This window comes from Candida orthopsilosis (genome assembly GCF_000315875.1).
Source record: "Candida orthopsilosis Co 90-125, chromosome 5 draft sequence".
NCBI lineage: Eukaryota > Fungi > Ascomycota > Pichiomycetes > Serinales > Debaryomycetaceae > Lodderomyces > Lodderomyces orthopsilosis.
Genome location: NC_018298.1, coordinates 815499 through 830726, shown reverse-complemented (window position 1 = coordinate 830726; position 15228 = coordinate 815499). Strand labels below are relative to the sequence as shown.

General features: G+C 37.4%; 11 protein-coding genes across 11 annotated transcripts; 6 read left to right on the top strand and 5 right to left on the bottom strand. All coding sequences in view use genetic code 12, as the record gives it.

Annotated features, from left to right (window-relative positions):
- Positions 1-121: 121 nt before the first annotated feature.
- Positions 122-1483, top strand: CORT_0E03790 (hypothetical protein; the record flags this gene model as incomplete). Its single annotated transcript, XM_003870049.1, has 1 exon — positions 122-1483. One exon carries the CDS (start codon positions 122-124, stop codon positions 1481-1483), a length of 1362 nt encoding a protein of 453 aa, XP_003870098.1.
- Positions 1484-1537: 54 nt separating this feature from the next.
- On the bottom strand, positions 1538-3028 carry CORT_0E03780 (hypothetical protein; the record flags this gene model as incomplete). The annotated part of the gene is made up of 1 exon (XM_003870048.1): positions 1538-3028. One exon carries the CDS (start codon positions 3026-3028, stop codon positions 1538-1540), a length of 1491 nt encoding a protein of 496 aa, XP_003870097.1.
- Positions 3029-3214: 186 nt separating this feature from the next.
- Positions 3215-4186, top strand: CORT_0E03770 (hypothetical protein; the record flags this gene model as incomplete). Its single annotated transcript, XM_003870047.1, has 1 exon — positions 3215-4186. The coding sequence occupies one exon, from the start codon at positions 3215-3217 to the stop codon at positions 4184-4186; it is 972 nt and encodes a 323-aa protein (XP_003870096.1).
- Positions 4187-4577: 391 nt separating this feature from the next.
- CORT_0E03760 (Nup84 protein) lies at positions 4578-6821 on the top strand (the record flags this gene model as incomplete). Its single annotated transcript, XM_003870046.1, has 1 exon — positions 4578-6821. One exon carries the CDS (start codon positions 4578-4580, stop codon positions 6819-6821), a length of 2244 nt encoding a protein of 747 aa, XP_003870095.1.
- A 21-nt stretch (positions 6822-6842) lies between these two features.
- On the bottom strand, positions 6843-8123 carry CORT_0E03750 (Rpn6 26S proteasome subunit; the record flags this gene model as incomplete). The annotated part of the gene is made up of 1 exon (XM_003870045.1): positions 6843-8123. One exon carries the CDS (start codon positions 8121-8123, stop codon positions 6843-6845), a length of 1281 nt encoding a protein of 426 aa, XP_003870094.1.
- A 160-nt stretch (positions 8124-8283) lies between these two features.
- CORT_0E03740 (mitochondrial membrane protein) lies at positions 8284-9621 on the top strand (the record flags this gene model as incomplete). Its single annotated transcript, XM_003870044.1, has 1 exon — positions 8284-9621. The coding sequence occupies one exon, from the start codon at positions 8284-8286 to the stop codon at positions 9619-9621; it is 1338 nt and encodes a 445-aa protein (XP_003870093.1).
- A 98-nt stretch (positions 9622-9719) lies between these two features.
- On the bottom strand, positions 9720-10124 carry CORT_0E03730 (hypothetical protein; the record flags this gene model as incomplete). The annotated part of the gene is made up of 1 exon (XM_003870043.1): positions 9720-10124. One exon carries the CDS (start codon positions 10122-10124, stop codon positions 9720-9722), a length of 405 nt encoding a protein of 134 aa, XP_003870092.1.
- Positions 10125-10256: 132 nt separating this feature from the next.
- Positions 10257-11444, top strand: CORT_0E03720 (Mrf1 protein; the record flags this gene model as incomplete). The annotated part of the gene is made up of 1 exon (XM_003870042.1): positions 10257-11444. The coding sequence occupies one exon, from the start codon at positions 10257-10259 to the stop codon at positions 11442-11444; it is 1188 nt and encodes a 395-aa protein (XP_003870091.1).
- Positions 11445-11566: 122 nt separating this feature from the next.
- CORT_0E03710 (Trm5 protein) lies at positions 11567-12934 on the bottom strand (the record flags this gene model as incomplete). The annotated part of the gene is made up of 1 exon (XM_003870041.1): positions 11567-12934. One exon carries the CDS (start codon positions 12932-12934, stop codon positions 11567-11569), a length of 1368 nt encoding a protein of 455 aa, XP_003870090.1.
- Positions 12935-12977: 43 nt separating this feature from the next.
- CORT_0E03700 (hypothetical protein) lies at positions 12978-14063 on the top strand (the record flags this gene model as incomplete). Its single annotated transcript, XM_003870040.1, has 1 exon — positions 12978-14063. The coding sequence occupies one exon, from the start codon at positions 12978-12980 to the stop codon at positions 14061-14063; it is 1086 nt and encodes a 361-aa protein (XP_003870089.1).
- Positions 14064-14200: 137 nt separating this feature from the next.
- CORT_0E03690 (hypothetical protein) lies at positions 14201-14980 on the bottom strand (the record flags this gene model as incomplete). The annotated part of the gene is made up of 1 exon (XM_003870039.1): positions 14201-14980. The coding sequence occupies one exon, from the start codon at positions 14978-14980 to the stop codon at positions 14201-14203; it is 780 nt and encodes a 259-aa protein (XP_003870088.1).
- Between the last annotated feature and the right edge of the window lie 248 nt (positions 14981-15228).

The window sequence follows — 15228 nt, the reverse complement described above, 5'->3', positions numbered from 1 at the left end:
CTACCATTCACAATTTCACTTTTTTTTTGCTTTTCTTCTTTTCCATCAACAAAGTCTCATCAGGTAAAGAGACGTTAGAAACATCAATCAATACGTATCTACAATCCCACTATCATTTACGATGTCAACATTATTCAACCGTCAACCACAGACGCAATTCCTTTATCCTGTAAACGGGAGTGCGTTGCCTAATCAGCAACAACAGTCGCAACAACAGCAACAGCAACAGCAACAGCAACAGCAACAACAACAGTCATCTAATCAATCTCAACTTTTTCAACAACAACAACAACAACAACAACAAGCACAACAAGCACAACCTGCATGGCTACAGTCCCAACATAATCGAAAAAAGAGAATCATTCCCAATCACTTAGTACCACATAAGAAGCTGAATTTCCAAATAAGTGCACCAGGTACCTCCAAAAATAAGAACTCTAATGAATCACAATCGTCAATGCTAGTGTCTAATGACCAATTCAATGTAGTATCATTTGGAAACAATAGAAGCAGCACAATCACCAATGGAAACTTATTGGATAGAACTAACACCAGTCTAAGTGCGCTATTTGAATCTGTTGGAGGGGATCTCAGTCGCTTTGATGATTCAATGAATGAAAGTTTCCAAAACGATGATGGTGCAGTAAAAAGTATAGATGTGCCTACTGATGCACCACCATTGAAGTCTGTATATGATCTAGATGAGGATACATTTGGAGTAAACAAACCCACCAGAAAACAATCTGATCTAATTAATAAAGACCCCAAAGAATTCAATAATTTATTCAAACGATTTGAACCAAAGGACGGGAAAACAGAAAAAGAAAAGAGGGAGGATAAGACAAAGAATATAGCTGATGAGTCAGAGAATGCCATTATCGTATTTGGATACCCAGAAAATACCTCAGTGCAAATCATTCAATACTTCAAACAATTCGGTACGATCCTTGAAAATTTCACCGATCTTTCGGCTGGGAATGAAGCTTGGAATCTATTAAGCAATCTTGAAAAAAAGAAGAAGAATATCAGTATTTACACCGGTACCAACTGGATTAAAATCACATATGATAATCATAACTCCGCATTGAATGCGTTACAAGAGAATGGCTGTATTTTTAACGGGAACTTACTTGGGGTTGTTCCTTATCACAAAAGTGTGATTGATAAATTGGAGAAGAAGAAGGTCTTTGTAAATGAAGATATTGGAAATGGAAATTTATCAATGCCTTTAAAATCAGCATTTGAGCAAGAAAAAAAGTCAAGTGGGATTGAAAATCAAGTCATCACTCCACCATCTTCATCCTCACCATCAGGAGCTAACAAATCTACATATGTAAACAAATTAAACTCCAAAGAAGAATCTCATTATTTTGTAACATCAAAGGATAAAAAGGACGAAAATAGTAATGATGAACAAAAGAGTCCTAAATTTGGCGTATTGAAGACTTTATCTAACTATATATTCGGATTTCATGACTTATAGAGACAGGATACAGATTGTAATACATGCTTAAAATAATTGTGACCCAGCTTCTATTCATCTCCAACCTGGCTTTCTACTTGTATCAGTAGGCCGAGAAGGTGATGGACTGCGATAGAAGACTGAACTTCTATGTGGCGACGGCGATCGATGAAACGAAGGTGAGCTATGTAAACTGGAATTTACAACACTATCTCTTCTTGGATGGGCCAAATCGGGTTTACCTGGTGATAGTCTTTGAGGACTCATCCTATGATTCAATGCACTTCTAGTTGGACTCGGTGACCTATTGTAACTGGCGTTATTGGAATATCGCGAAGGACTTGGACTTTGTTGCATGCGACTGAATGATGAGTGTTGTTGACCTTGATAAGGTGTCGATGATGCATATTCATGCCCCCTGCGGAAAGCAAATGGTGGAAGTGTTTGTATTTCTGCGTGGTCATAGATACTCGATTGGCGACTGGATAACCGACTTATAGGACGGCTTTGTGACCTGCTTACATGTCTGTACATTTCATCTTGATATCCGGGCCCTTCGTGTTCAACCTCAACAAATTCCTTCACTTCTTTTCCCTTCGAATCATGGGTGGTAAACACCTTCAGTTTAGTGAAAGTGTATGGTTGGTGATTAACCAAAACGGAGGAGTACAACGGACCCAATGTAGCATCAACCATTGCATCTTTTTTCAAAATATTTGTCTTTGGTTTAACAAACTTGCTATTAAATTCTTTAAATGTCTCTTGGTATATGATTTGTTTATCTTGAATTAAACCTAAGAAGTGGTCAATTATTTTGTAGTTGGAATATGAAACGAGCACCAATAAACCAATGATACTCAATGATGAAAATTGTAAAGTGAAATTGCCAATGATAACGTTATTAATCGGATTTAATGCAACATACAAGTATAAGGAAAACTTTGAAGGTTGCCATACTCGTAATTGCCAGGATTCACCATCTTCTATACTATTTGTATCATCCATCGCATCATAATCTTCATCCTCATTTTCATCATCCTTTGAGAAAAATTCCACCACATGATACAACAACAAGTATAAGTATGATTCTCGATTTGCAGGGTGAACAGCTGATTTATATTTCGGTTTAATCTTGTGATATAAAAGTTGGTAATCTCTCTTACTAGTGAATATCAAAAATAAGTTCAAAATGGATATTAATATAATTAAACTTTGAAATCCATTAAGAATCCACATTATTGTATTAGTAGTTGAGGTATTAATCTCATAATCATGCAATTGTCGTCTTGAGTTAACCACTGACTTCAAATTCTCATACTGGTAATAGTTTGAATTGAATAGTACATTTTTGGAGCGTTTGTTGATTGTGTTGTAATAAGATAATATTGACTGAATAATGAATGATAATGAGCATATGCCAATACCTGTGGGTAATCCTATTGAAATTGCATATTCATCCCAATCAATTGACAATCGTAATTCATTCAAGTAAAGATAAAAGTCAAAGGGGAATGACTGTAGCTTGGATATCAAGGACTGTTTTCGAATTAATCTCTTTGATGACATTTTGTGGTAGTAGATATCAGCTGAGTTAGCTAGGATGTGACTGTGCAGTAGATGTAGGTTCAATAGTGATGTGGTTAATATTTATAAATAATTCACAAAACTTAGGAACCGGAAAAGACGCGCCTAGCACACTAAACCAAACCAGCGTCCAATAGTTTGAGAACTAGAAATAGGCTGATAACAACCATGTTTGAAGACGAGGCTGCGAACTTACACCTGAGGAATGAGAAGCTACACGCCAATATAAAGAAGCTTATTAAGGAGCGTAACGTTGATGATTTAGCGTTTTTGAATTCATTAAATGAAAACAACAAACCTGAATCAACTATACCACCAAGTTTCACGCGGCACAAGACCGAATTCCAATCAAATCTAGAGTCAATAAATAAGATGGGGCCACCTAGTAAACGGGAACTAGAGCGAAGAAAAGAGAATACTGAGGAAAGTAAACGTAACGATATAGGCACGCTGTTTCCAAAAGAGATCAGCCCGAAGAAAACGCTGGTGGTGCAAGAGGAGAATAAAAAACTAAAGATGGAGATTGCAAAGTTGAACAAGAATATCAACTCATTAAAAAGGTCTGTTGAAGCAAAGGACCAAGAGAGGAAGGAATTGATCGAAGATTACAAGGATAAAGAAAGACGGATTTTCAAGGATCAAGATTCCAACCAAGCTAGATTAAGACGGGAGTACGACCATAAGATTCAGAATTTGCAAGCCAAAATTGACGAAAAGAACGAAAATGAAGTCAAATTATCTCAAAAATATGATCGTTTAAGAGAGGAAAGTTTAATTAAGGACTCAATCATTCAAAAGTTGAATGATGAAATCGTAAAAAAAGATAAGGATTATAAGAAGATGATAGAAGAGATTACTTTGGAGAGCCAACGATGCAACGCGAATATACAACCCAAAAAGAGCGAGGAAGAGGATGAGGAGATTTATCATGCTCAAGATGTTGGCATCAGTAATGATCAGGATCACTTAAATATAAAATCAAGGTTAGAAGCTCTCGATAGGCGATTCGAATCTAGATTCAAGCAAGAATTAGCCAAGAACGAAAATGAGATAATCAATGATGATGTTGCATATTTTAGTCAGACAAAATCCACAAAATTTGCTCAAACGCGTCCAACGTCGATACCTGATAGTGCTTAACAATGATGCAGATAAGATGCTTCGTTAAGTTTGAGGTAACTGCGCTCAGTCATTAGTTCAATTAGGAAATCTGAATAAATGAAGTTAATTTGTTAGCATGTTAATTGTAGCTCTCTAAAGCTTGTAGATTTCCGACGACTATTCCTCAAGGAGGTGCAAAGGTCAAACGTAGACTTTACCCGAGCTACAAACTATATGGATACATCCAATACTTGATATCTCATCAGATCTCATCAGATCTCATCCTCTTTTCAGCTACTTTGATAATTCATTATATCAAGTTAGTGGTCTGCTATGTCTTACAATCACAATCGTAAAGAAAAAAAAAAAAAAGACATCAAGGGTAGTGAATTACCAGTTTCAAAGGTTATTAAATCGGCTTGGTACCAGAATGACTTATCAATTGCAAAACCTGGCATTGAAAGATGAATCGGTTAGTGTGGACATTCAGTTCGCAAAAGTGTTGGAAAATCAACTATCCAAGATAAGGTCTTATAAGAGCACCACTTTTGATGATACAAACAATCGGCAACAAATACACCCAGCCATAGAGATTGCTCAACAGTTTGGTGAGATTGCATCACAGAGAGCACTTGAAGTGAAATCACGAGAAATAAATGATGACATATTTTCCCAAGAGGAGTTTGATAATTGGGAACTCGAAATGAAGCTATGGAGATTGGTGGAAGAATTGTACTCCCTTCGTTTACATCCCAATGAGGTTGAACAGAATCGAAAAGTTGAAGAGTTGGCAAGTATATTGATTTGGTTACAAGAAAATACTCCAGATATATCAATTTCCGATGACGATAATAATTTGAATCTTCATGACAAGTGGTCACACACCAGGATCGCTCTTAGTACTGCACAGAGCAAAGAAACAGTTGAGAAAGACATCGGTGTTGAGTTGGTGGGACAGCTAGATGCTGATGCACCATTGAGAAGTGATAAAAACATTCATCCGGCTGATGAGGAGATAGACTCAATTAATTTAGAACTTATTTACAAATTTGTACTTTTGGGACAAATTTCAAGCGCTATAGATTATGCTAAAGATACAGGTAACCTTGCAATCTCACTTATTCTTGTTGGAGCGTTGGATGAAAATGACCAAGTGGATCATATCACCAGGCTGGGAGACAAGGGCAAGGACAAGTCTGCATGGACAAAACTTGTTTACGAAGTGTCACAAAATCCACGGTTGAACCCTTCAGAAAAGTTGATTTACACATACTTGAGTGGTGGTGATATAAGCGAAAACTTGAAGAAGGCGTCATCCTCCTACGAAGAGTACTTGAATGTATTGGTTAAGCTGCTTCTTGTATACCATTCTTTGGAAAACCAGAAGCAGGGTTCATTTAATTATATTCGCATACCTTCACCACAGGCAAAGTCTATTGGGGAGATATTGACTATTGTATCTACAGCTGAGGGAACAAAAGCAAAAGAGGAAAGCAAGCACCCAATTAGAATCATAGCAGCTTCGGTGATGATCAACAAGGTAAATTCATTGATTCAAAGTGTCGACGAAAATACAGACGAAAACATTCTCAGAATTTTAACACATCTAGCAATTTGCCTTGCATTGATTGAACCACCACTGAATGCACATGTTTTGAGCACAATAATCAACTTTTATTTTTCAAAATTGTCTGCTTCAAACCAAGCTGAATTAATACCACTATATTTGTCATTTATACCAGACGAGGAAGAAGCTCGAACACTTTACTCTTCGATACTTTTATCTATGTCCGACAAACAAGAACGTGCTAAACAACTACAAGCCGCAAGGAGAATTGCTGCATCAGTGATTACAGATGATACTATAATCGCTGCAGATGATGCACCAAAGGAAAAACTCGAGAATGTATTGAAGATGGCCGTTGAAAGTGTGATAAAGGAAACAGAATCTCACTACAAACAAAGCGATGGAATAGTAGCAATTTTTGATGAAGACCTGGAGGATGCTGTTAGTGAAAATGATACTAAGCTATGTAATGCGGTGGAATGGCTTTATGATAATCGCATGTTTGAGGACGCTATTGAGGCGACAATTACAGTTATTCGCCGGTTCCTTTTGAATGGTAAATTGACCAGTTTGAGAAGATTTGCTGAAGGTAAAAATTTCAAGAATCTTGTTTCGGATTATAATCTTCAAAACGCTGGTATTGAAGGTGACGACGTTAGCGAAGATAAAAAACTTGAATTGATAAATTACGAAAACTTTGTCGAGGGGTTGAGGTTGTTGAATCAATGGAGAAAATTCACCGCTGGCAAGAGCACATATGATGGATCAACTGTGGAAGCATCACTTGATAAAACAACTAAACTTATGAATAACCTTGTCACAAATTGGCTTAAGGATTTACTGAACTCCTTACTAAAGGAGATTAGAACACTATATGTGCCATACTTGATTATCGAGTTGATTACAATCTATGAAAATGCTAGAGAGAAGGATTGGAAGTATCTCAAAATGGCTTTCCAATTGGTGAACCAAGTTGCTGATGACGACGCTAATGATTTTCTTGAGTGCTTTAAAGCTAGTCAACGGTTACAAGAATTCATGGTTAGAGTTGGACAATTGTCAACAATTGCTGCTGAACGAGGATTGGAGGGTATATATTGTTTATAAAGCTTCATTAGCTATGTTCATCTAATTTAATGCAGTTGCTTTCTCATACAACAAGTCCACAACACCCGACAAGTTTTTAACCAAATCCAACGAAGCTTCATACGCTGCATCTTTTTTTGGTTCGTCGTAAATGACAAGCCATCCATTACCTTGGTCCAAGACTCCGTAAAAAACTTTATCCAAAATCATCTGACTCAATTTACCTTCAACTTGCTTAACATTTAACCCAATCACCTTGGCAATGTGTTCTAATTCAACACACTCGTATGACTCTATAATTTTCAACAAGTTCACTTGTAACAATTGATCATACAATGAGTTGAAGTGGTTTTTGATAATTTCATCAGATTTCAATTCGGCGGAATATTGAATCAAACTACTTTCAAACTCTTTTAATGATCTATTGGAATACGCCACGGCGATCGACTTCATTGCATCTATGTCTTTGGACTGATATTGAACCACGTTTTTGTTCTTCAAAATATTATTGACATCATCAATCAAATTCAACATAATTTTTGACAACAACATATATTTCAAAACTTTGACGGCGGTTTTGGAGTTTTCATCCAGTTGCTGAGAGTTAAATCCTTCGAAGCTTTCGTAAAAGTATGAAAATGCCGTTTTGTAGTCCTTATCTTCCATGTTTAAGATTCCACTTTGACAATCCAATTCTGCTTGTAATAACGTTGGACAATAAATTGAGTTGGCTGAGGTTCTTGCACTAGTCAAAGCTGCTTTGGACTTTGCAATATTTCGCAAAGCATGGTATATCTTACTCTCCAATAATTGAACTTCCACCAATGATGACTTGTCATCTAATTTCTTGTATTCTCTCAACAACTCATTTATGTACTTCAATGCTTCATGGTATTGGTGCTTTTGGTACAAGAGGTCACTGAGTTTCAATTGCAAGTTTTGCCTTAAAAAGGATAACTTTGATTCCACTGCCCAGTCAATTGATTTCCTTGTGGCATCGATTTGTACATCCAATGCATCAGTCAAGTTGTCAAAATACTCAATCAAAGTTCTGACAATTTTAGCAGTCTTTGACTTGGCAAAGTTCCCAAGAAGTTGTCTGGAATCTGTTAGCAATTGTGAAAGCTTTTGAGGTTGAAGCAATATTTTGTAAATCTTTCCCAACTCTAAAATGGCATTTTCTTGAAGTTGTAACACTTTGGCCGACGTGGAAGGTTCTTGTCTTGAGTCCTCTAGAAATTTTTGGTACTTTGTCTCCGCAACATCATATTGCTTGTTGTTGACTGCCTCTCTTGCCTCTTCTATCAATGCTTGTTCTGGCATCCTAGTTGTTGCGTCTTCTAGTATGGAGGTGGTTATGGTAGTGTCTCGTTTTTGCCATCAATATTTGAGGTTCCGATTCTTGAAAAATCAAAAGTCCACACCAAAACACACGACCTTAGAAAAATCACATCACTGAAGAAGAGTTACAACTAAGGTGGATATGTTCACAACATTGACAGGGCCTTCGATGTTGTCAAGGAGATTGCTACTAAGTCGTAGTGTGCTTAAACCTACTACACCTTTACTGCTCCGCTGCTACTCATCTGACCCATTCCCAATCAAACAAACCCAATCAAAGAAAGTTGGAGAGCCAACATCTAAATTCGGCAAATTAGTCAAATATGTTCAATCTCAGTACTTCCAAGACAAGACTATGCCGAGGATCTATCTCAGTGCTATAATAGTGTCATTTATTCCGTTGTACTTTTACATGAGAGATCGTTATTACGAAGACAAACAGCTTAAAGTCATTCGTGAAAAATATGCCAATGATCCCAAATCATTGAGCGAGTATGAGTATCTAGCGTTGAAGTCTTTGAGTCAATCTGATAAGCTTAGACCGTTGGAGCAGAAAAAGTACAAAATTTACCAGCTTATGAGAAAAGAATTCAGACGTAAGAATTTCTTGTCCGGGGAGATGTTCAACCCTACCCCAGAGGAATTAGACGAATGGTATCTGAAACAAGCTAGATTCAGTAGCAAAAAAAAGAAGGCGCCGGTATTGCAAGATGTTCTGGAAGAATATAAAGTCAATTTTGACAATTCATCCATTGCTGCACCTGAAGACACGACAGACTTTTATGATTCTAAAGCAAAGGAATATGACGACGCTGTTAAATGGGAAGAACGTGGTATTTTCATGGGTATCAGAAGAAGATGGTTGATGTCTCATGTCAAAGGTGATGTTTTGGAGGTTTCTTGTGGAACAGGTAGAAACATCCCTTACTTGTCTTCGTATATCGACAAAATCAGATCAGTTACATTCCTTGACTCATCAAAGAATATGGTTGAAGTTACAAAGGAAAAGTTTGAAAAAGCGTTCCCCAATTTTAAAAAGGTTGCATTTACTCAAGGAAAAGCTGAAGATTTATTGAAAATGGCACCTGATGACAATTCTTTGAAATATGATACTGTTGTTGAAGCATTTGGTTTGTGTTGTCACGAGGATCCGGTGCAGGTTTTGAGGAATATGGCAAAATTGCTTAAACCAGGAGGAAGGATCATTTTGCTTGAACATGGAAGATCAAAGTGGGATTTCATCAATAACCATTTGGACTTCAGATCTGAAAAGAGAATGAAGAAATGGAAATGTAGATGGAACTTGGATATTGGAGAGTTAGTTGATGAGGCTAACCTAGACATTACTTTGGAGAAAAGAGCACATTTGAGCACTACTTGGATGTTGGTGTTGAAACGACCAGAAGACCCCATTACTTTAGATGAAAAGCCGTTTTTAGACAAGTTGTTTGGAAGAGAAACAAAATCATTCAGAAAATAAGCTCATATATAAGACTTGTATATAGATGGATTTATATAGAATATGACAGTACAACACTCTAAATGAGAGATTTATGAGGTATTGCTTGTGCAATTCTATCATAGCATTACACCTTCCTCTTCAATCGCGACATTCTTCGATTCATCACCTTTACGAGCACCCTTATCAACATTGTTAATCTCGTCAAGCAAGTTTCGTTCTTCTTTTTCCTTCTCCTCACCACTCATCAACCCCCTCTCCACTAACTCCAGGTTTATGCTTTCCACTCGATTGATCTGCTCAATCAAGCTCATCTTATTTTCATCAATTGTCTCCGTATATAGCTTTCTATCCTCGGATGATATTTCTTCAGCATTTAGTTCATCAAACAATTCATTGTTTGTTTCAACCAATCTGAAAATAAAATGTCGTTGCTGTTCTTTCTTTGATTTCAATTCAAATTGCGAGACATCTTTAATGGCTTTGCGAAATTGCTCCAGCGTTAACGTGGGAAGCTCAGACATAACTGATGTAGATGGAGGCAAAAAGGGGAGTTTCAATGTCTGAAGATACTAATTTATTACGACAGTCTTTTTGCGACATGAAAAATTACATCTCAAATCGCCAGAGCCAAATACTACACTGCATCTACCACTATGTTCCAACGTATACGATGTCTTCTACCGAGGTTTAGACTTTATTCCACTGTCGGTCAAGTTTCAGAGACTGTGCTACCCCAACTTCACCCATTGTTAATTCAACGTGCTGTTTTTCTACAAAATGAACATAAAGAATTGTCGAAAAAGTTAGACTCGTATGACCCAGAGCTTCAGATCCAGTTTGATAGGATATCTCAAATCATGGACAAGTATGAAAAGTTTATCTCACTCAGTGGTGAAATCTCAGAACTTTCCAAAATAAAAGACCACGAATTAATTGAGGATGCCAAAGTGGAGATACAATCCTTAGTACCACAGTTGCAAGAGTTGTGTAATGAATTGAAAAATAAATTGTTGCCCCCAGTAAAATACGCTGAATGTAAAACAATGGTTGAATTGAGACCGGGGGTTGGAGGGAATGAAGCTAGTTTATTTACCGAGGATCTATTACAAATGTATGTCAATTTTGCAATGTTCAAAAATTGGAAATACAAGATTGTATCAACGGGGAAGACCTCTAGTGGATTCATCAATGAAGCGATATTATCCATTGATGAACCCGGGTCATATGACATACTACGTCACGAAAGTGGTGTCCATAGAGTGCAAAGAGTGCCAGAAACTGAAGCAAAGGGGCGGATTCATACATCGACAGCAGCTGTGGTTATTCTCCCTAAGTTATCTGATGGGAATGAGCAAAGTTTACGTAACGATGAACTCCAATTCAAACCAGGAGAAGTGAGAATCGATACAATGAGAGCAAGTGGTAAAGGAGGTCAACATGTGAACACCACCGATTCGGCAGTTCGATTAGTGCATATTCCCACCGGAATAATAGTCACCCAACAAGATGAAAGGTCACAGCCACAAAATAAAGCTAAAGCGTTTGCTATTTTGCGTAGTCGATTAGCAGAACGTGATCGTATTGAAGAGTTGGAGAAGCAAAAGAATCTTCGAACTTCGCAAGTAAAAACCACTGACCGAAGTGACAAGATAAGAACTTACAACTACCCCCAGAACAGGATCACTGACCATAGATGTGGCTATAGTTTACACGATATTGACGGGTGTATGAAGGGAGAAAAATTGCAAGACATTATAAATAAAGTGAAAGAAGTAGAGTATAAGGAGAGGATGGATGAGATGGTAAGTGCTCAATCCACAGGTGAAACTGTTGAGGGTTAGAGATATAGTAGAATTACGTTTGTAAATAGACCTGACAAAACTACAAAGTTCAATTTTTTAGGTATAGTTTATCATTAATCTCAATCGGCATTGCTGATCAAACAGTCTATTTACAAGCTACTCTACCTCCTTTTGAAAGCCACTTCTTCGGGTAATTCAAATGAAACACAAAACATTGGCTTTGTAGGACTCACCATCCGTACTTGATGGAACTCCATCTTGGTAACATCCAATTCATAGTCAATCAACTTACAGATCTTTTTCCATAATCTTTCATTCAACTCCTCCAGAGTTGGATCCTCGCCATTTTCAAACTTTTCGAAACAGTGGACGTGAATCCAGGGTAGCTTGAACCCTGGCTCATTGCGAATTTGAGGAAATTGTGAATAGAGACCAATATATGCATCAAGGAAAGTCAAAGCAGAATCAGGTAAGTTCATGACAAAATGGTGATAAAATTTTGGAACAGGGACCTCTTCAGTGGTGGTGACTTTATTGTTTTTGGATCTTTTCACTGTCGTCTTTTTCAATGGACCTTTGTTTGACAAATCCTGTAGCAATTCAGCTGCTCTTTCGATAAATTCACGACCATCCAAGTTCCATGCTTTGACAAATGTGTCGACTTTGTTCAACCCTATATTGTCTTGTAGGTATTTGTAACTCTCAGGGTTCAAATCGTTTGCTAAAACAATTGTATCCTTTTTACCACTTGGTAATGCAAATGGGCCTACTCCTGCCATGACATCACCAACAACTTCATGTTTTCCAAACTTGTTGACTAATCGTTCGTGTTCAGTGCTGAGACGTGAGTTCCAATAAACTTTACTAAAATCAAATTTGAAACGACACCCACTTTCATTTTGCTCCACGACAAAGTTATCTTCTCCTGCGAGAAGTTCCAATGGGAATGTTCTGAATTTGTTGGCAATTGTATTCTTCTTGTCTACCACTGTTTTTATCGAAGGGTTCTTGTCCATGATGACTTGACCGATAAGCTTACCGTATGGTTTGAATTCGTCTCTTAAGTTTAGATGAGCGAGATGCCCTGCTTGACTGTATCCACTGGGCACTTCATCAACTAGGTGCTCAGGCAAAATAGCTTGCAAGATTTCATCGCTTTTCCAAAATGAATAATCAAGCTGGAGTCGATATGGCTTCAACTCGATATTAAACTCTTTGACTTTCTCCTGCGTCTTTTCATTCAAATCCAGTACCTTCTCTACTCCCTCTCTCAATAGTACTGCTTTTGAGTTGTCCAAGTCCACAATATGTTTAATGTTCCGTACGTAAAAGATGTCAGGTTGACAAGCTTTGACAAATTGTCCCAAGAACTTTGGTTGAGGAAAATAAGCTGCTTGAAGGGGTATCGTTTTGTGGAAAAATGACCGGTCCAATTCCTTCATCCCACGATTGACTGGAGGTTTATACGAAGACATGACTAGCGACTGTCTTTGAGATTTCGATAGATGTGATAGTAGCTTCAAGTTCATTAGAGTTGAAAAATTGTAACTCAAAAAATTTCTTTATGCGCAAATGTATTTCATCTCATCGGATAGAGTAAACAAGATGGACACAGCAGGAGTAATAAGCATAACCAAACCAATTTCACGAGTCGAATATGAAGAGGAGAGATCCGATGATGAGATGGAGGGGGAAGAGTCTTCTTTGGGTGATCCAAGACAGCAAGAGGTCCGAGCAAATGCTATAGTGACACCTGGAGAATTGATTACAAGTGACCCTGTGTGGATGAAAGGTCATGGTACTTATTTCATCAACGATAAAACCTATTCCTCGGTTGTGGGTAACATATCCAGAGTCAATCGTCTTCTAAGTGTGAATGCCATACGTGGTAAATATACACCAGAAACCGGTGATCATGTTGTTGGACGTATAACGGAAGTTGCAAATAAGAGGTGGAAAGTGGATATTGGAACCAAACAAGATGCGATATTGATGTTGGGAAGTGTCAATTTACCAGGAGGGATTTTACGTCGTAAATCGGAATCTGATGAGTTGCAAATGCGATCCTTTTTGAAAGAAGGGGATTTATTAAACTGTGAAGTGCAGACAATTTTCAACAATGGTATTGCATCCTTGCATACCAGGTCTCTCAAGTACGGAAAATTGAGGAATGGTATATTTTTAAAGATCCCAAGTTCGTTGGTTGTAAAGTCCAAAAATCACAGTTATGACTTACCAGGTAATGTTTCTGTTATATTAGGAGTTAATGGTTACATATGGCTTTATAAGACCAAAGCAAAACCAGCAACATCATCAGCCACGAAAAATGAAACTGGATTAAAGGTACAGCTGGGAGCCAAAGACTACACTCCTGGACAAGGATCGGTTTCAATAACAAGATTAGAGGAGGAAAGTTCGTGGGAAATATACAGTGATAAGAATGAGGAGATCAACCAACTGACGAGGAATAATATTTCCAGATACTATAATGTGATTAAAGCGTTGGCGTTTGGAGAATTGGGTATAACTGAACAAAGAATCATTATGGGATACGAAGCAAGTTTGGCTTATTCCAATGTGGGTAGTTTGATAGATAGGGAGTCCATGGAGCAATTGTGTAGAGAGGTGTTGACAAGCGAGGAAATGAGAGGCCAATAGGAGAAACAACAAACTCGCTGATAATAACAAGTATGGTACGGGGTTAATTTATTGTCTATAAATGAAATTAAATATTAATGATTAAAATTAATGCAAATTGAAAAGTAGAAAAGTATGCTTTAGAAATTTTGCAAGCGTCACTTTACAACCTTTCTGAGGTAGAGTTTAAAGTACAATAGCTGTATGACTCCACACACGAATATCGTCGCACAAAGCACAATACTGATAAATGTATACCCACTGAATATCTCCTCATTAGTGTCTCTCAATTTAAACTCGTGATCTAAAAGTTCCTTCAATACGTCATCGGAGTTGTGTAGCTTGGCAACAATATTATCAAGGTCAAGAGCAACCATATTCATCTTGTTATCAAACTCCCCCTCGGAAAGATCTGTATCAAGGTAAGCAAAGAACTGTTTATACATTTGATAATCCGTCGTTCTGATATCATCTTTGATATTAACATTCATTTCAAATTCAAATGTCCTTGGTTTGAAGCTCCACGATAAATCATTATACGTATTGTAAAAGCAGATATGTACAAGCTTGGATGGGACCAAATCACGGTCCTTTAACGTTGAAGAGATATCACTTTCATCGGTCACACCTTGCGGATTAATTATAAGTTCAATAGGACTGGGAAACCTTTCCAAATTTGATTGATCTCTCAATTTATTGCCCATGCTATCCAAAATTAGCAAATTTAAATCCTGTGATGGTAAGTTTTCAATCGACTTTAAGGTGAGAAATAGCACGTCATTTGTTCCAAGTTCATAGGAAAGACATTGTTGTAAATTGTCTAAAGAAGGTAGCTGGTTCTTCTTCAACGGCGGCACTAGTAACCCTATTGCTTGTGAAAGTGGTAGTAGGGCTGCTAATAGAAAGCATATTCGTAGATAGCTAACCGGTGTATACATCTTCAAAAGCGAGTGGACTGGGTCGGTGAAGTGGTTTTATTGTGTAATCTTGAACGACTTCAACAACAGCAAAGGGGTATAGTATTCCTTGTATAGTACAAAACAATCTAGTCGTACAATTTTTCGAGAAGTCCAAGTTATCTAATGGTGAACACCTTTTAACCTTGATGTTTATATATATTAATAGTAATAGGGATGTTAAAACCGTAATTTCCAAATCTCTCTCTCTCTCTCTCTCCAATTTTTTT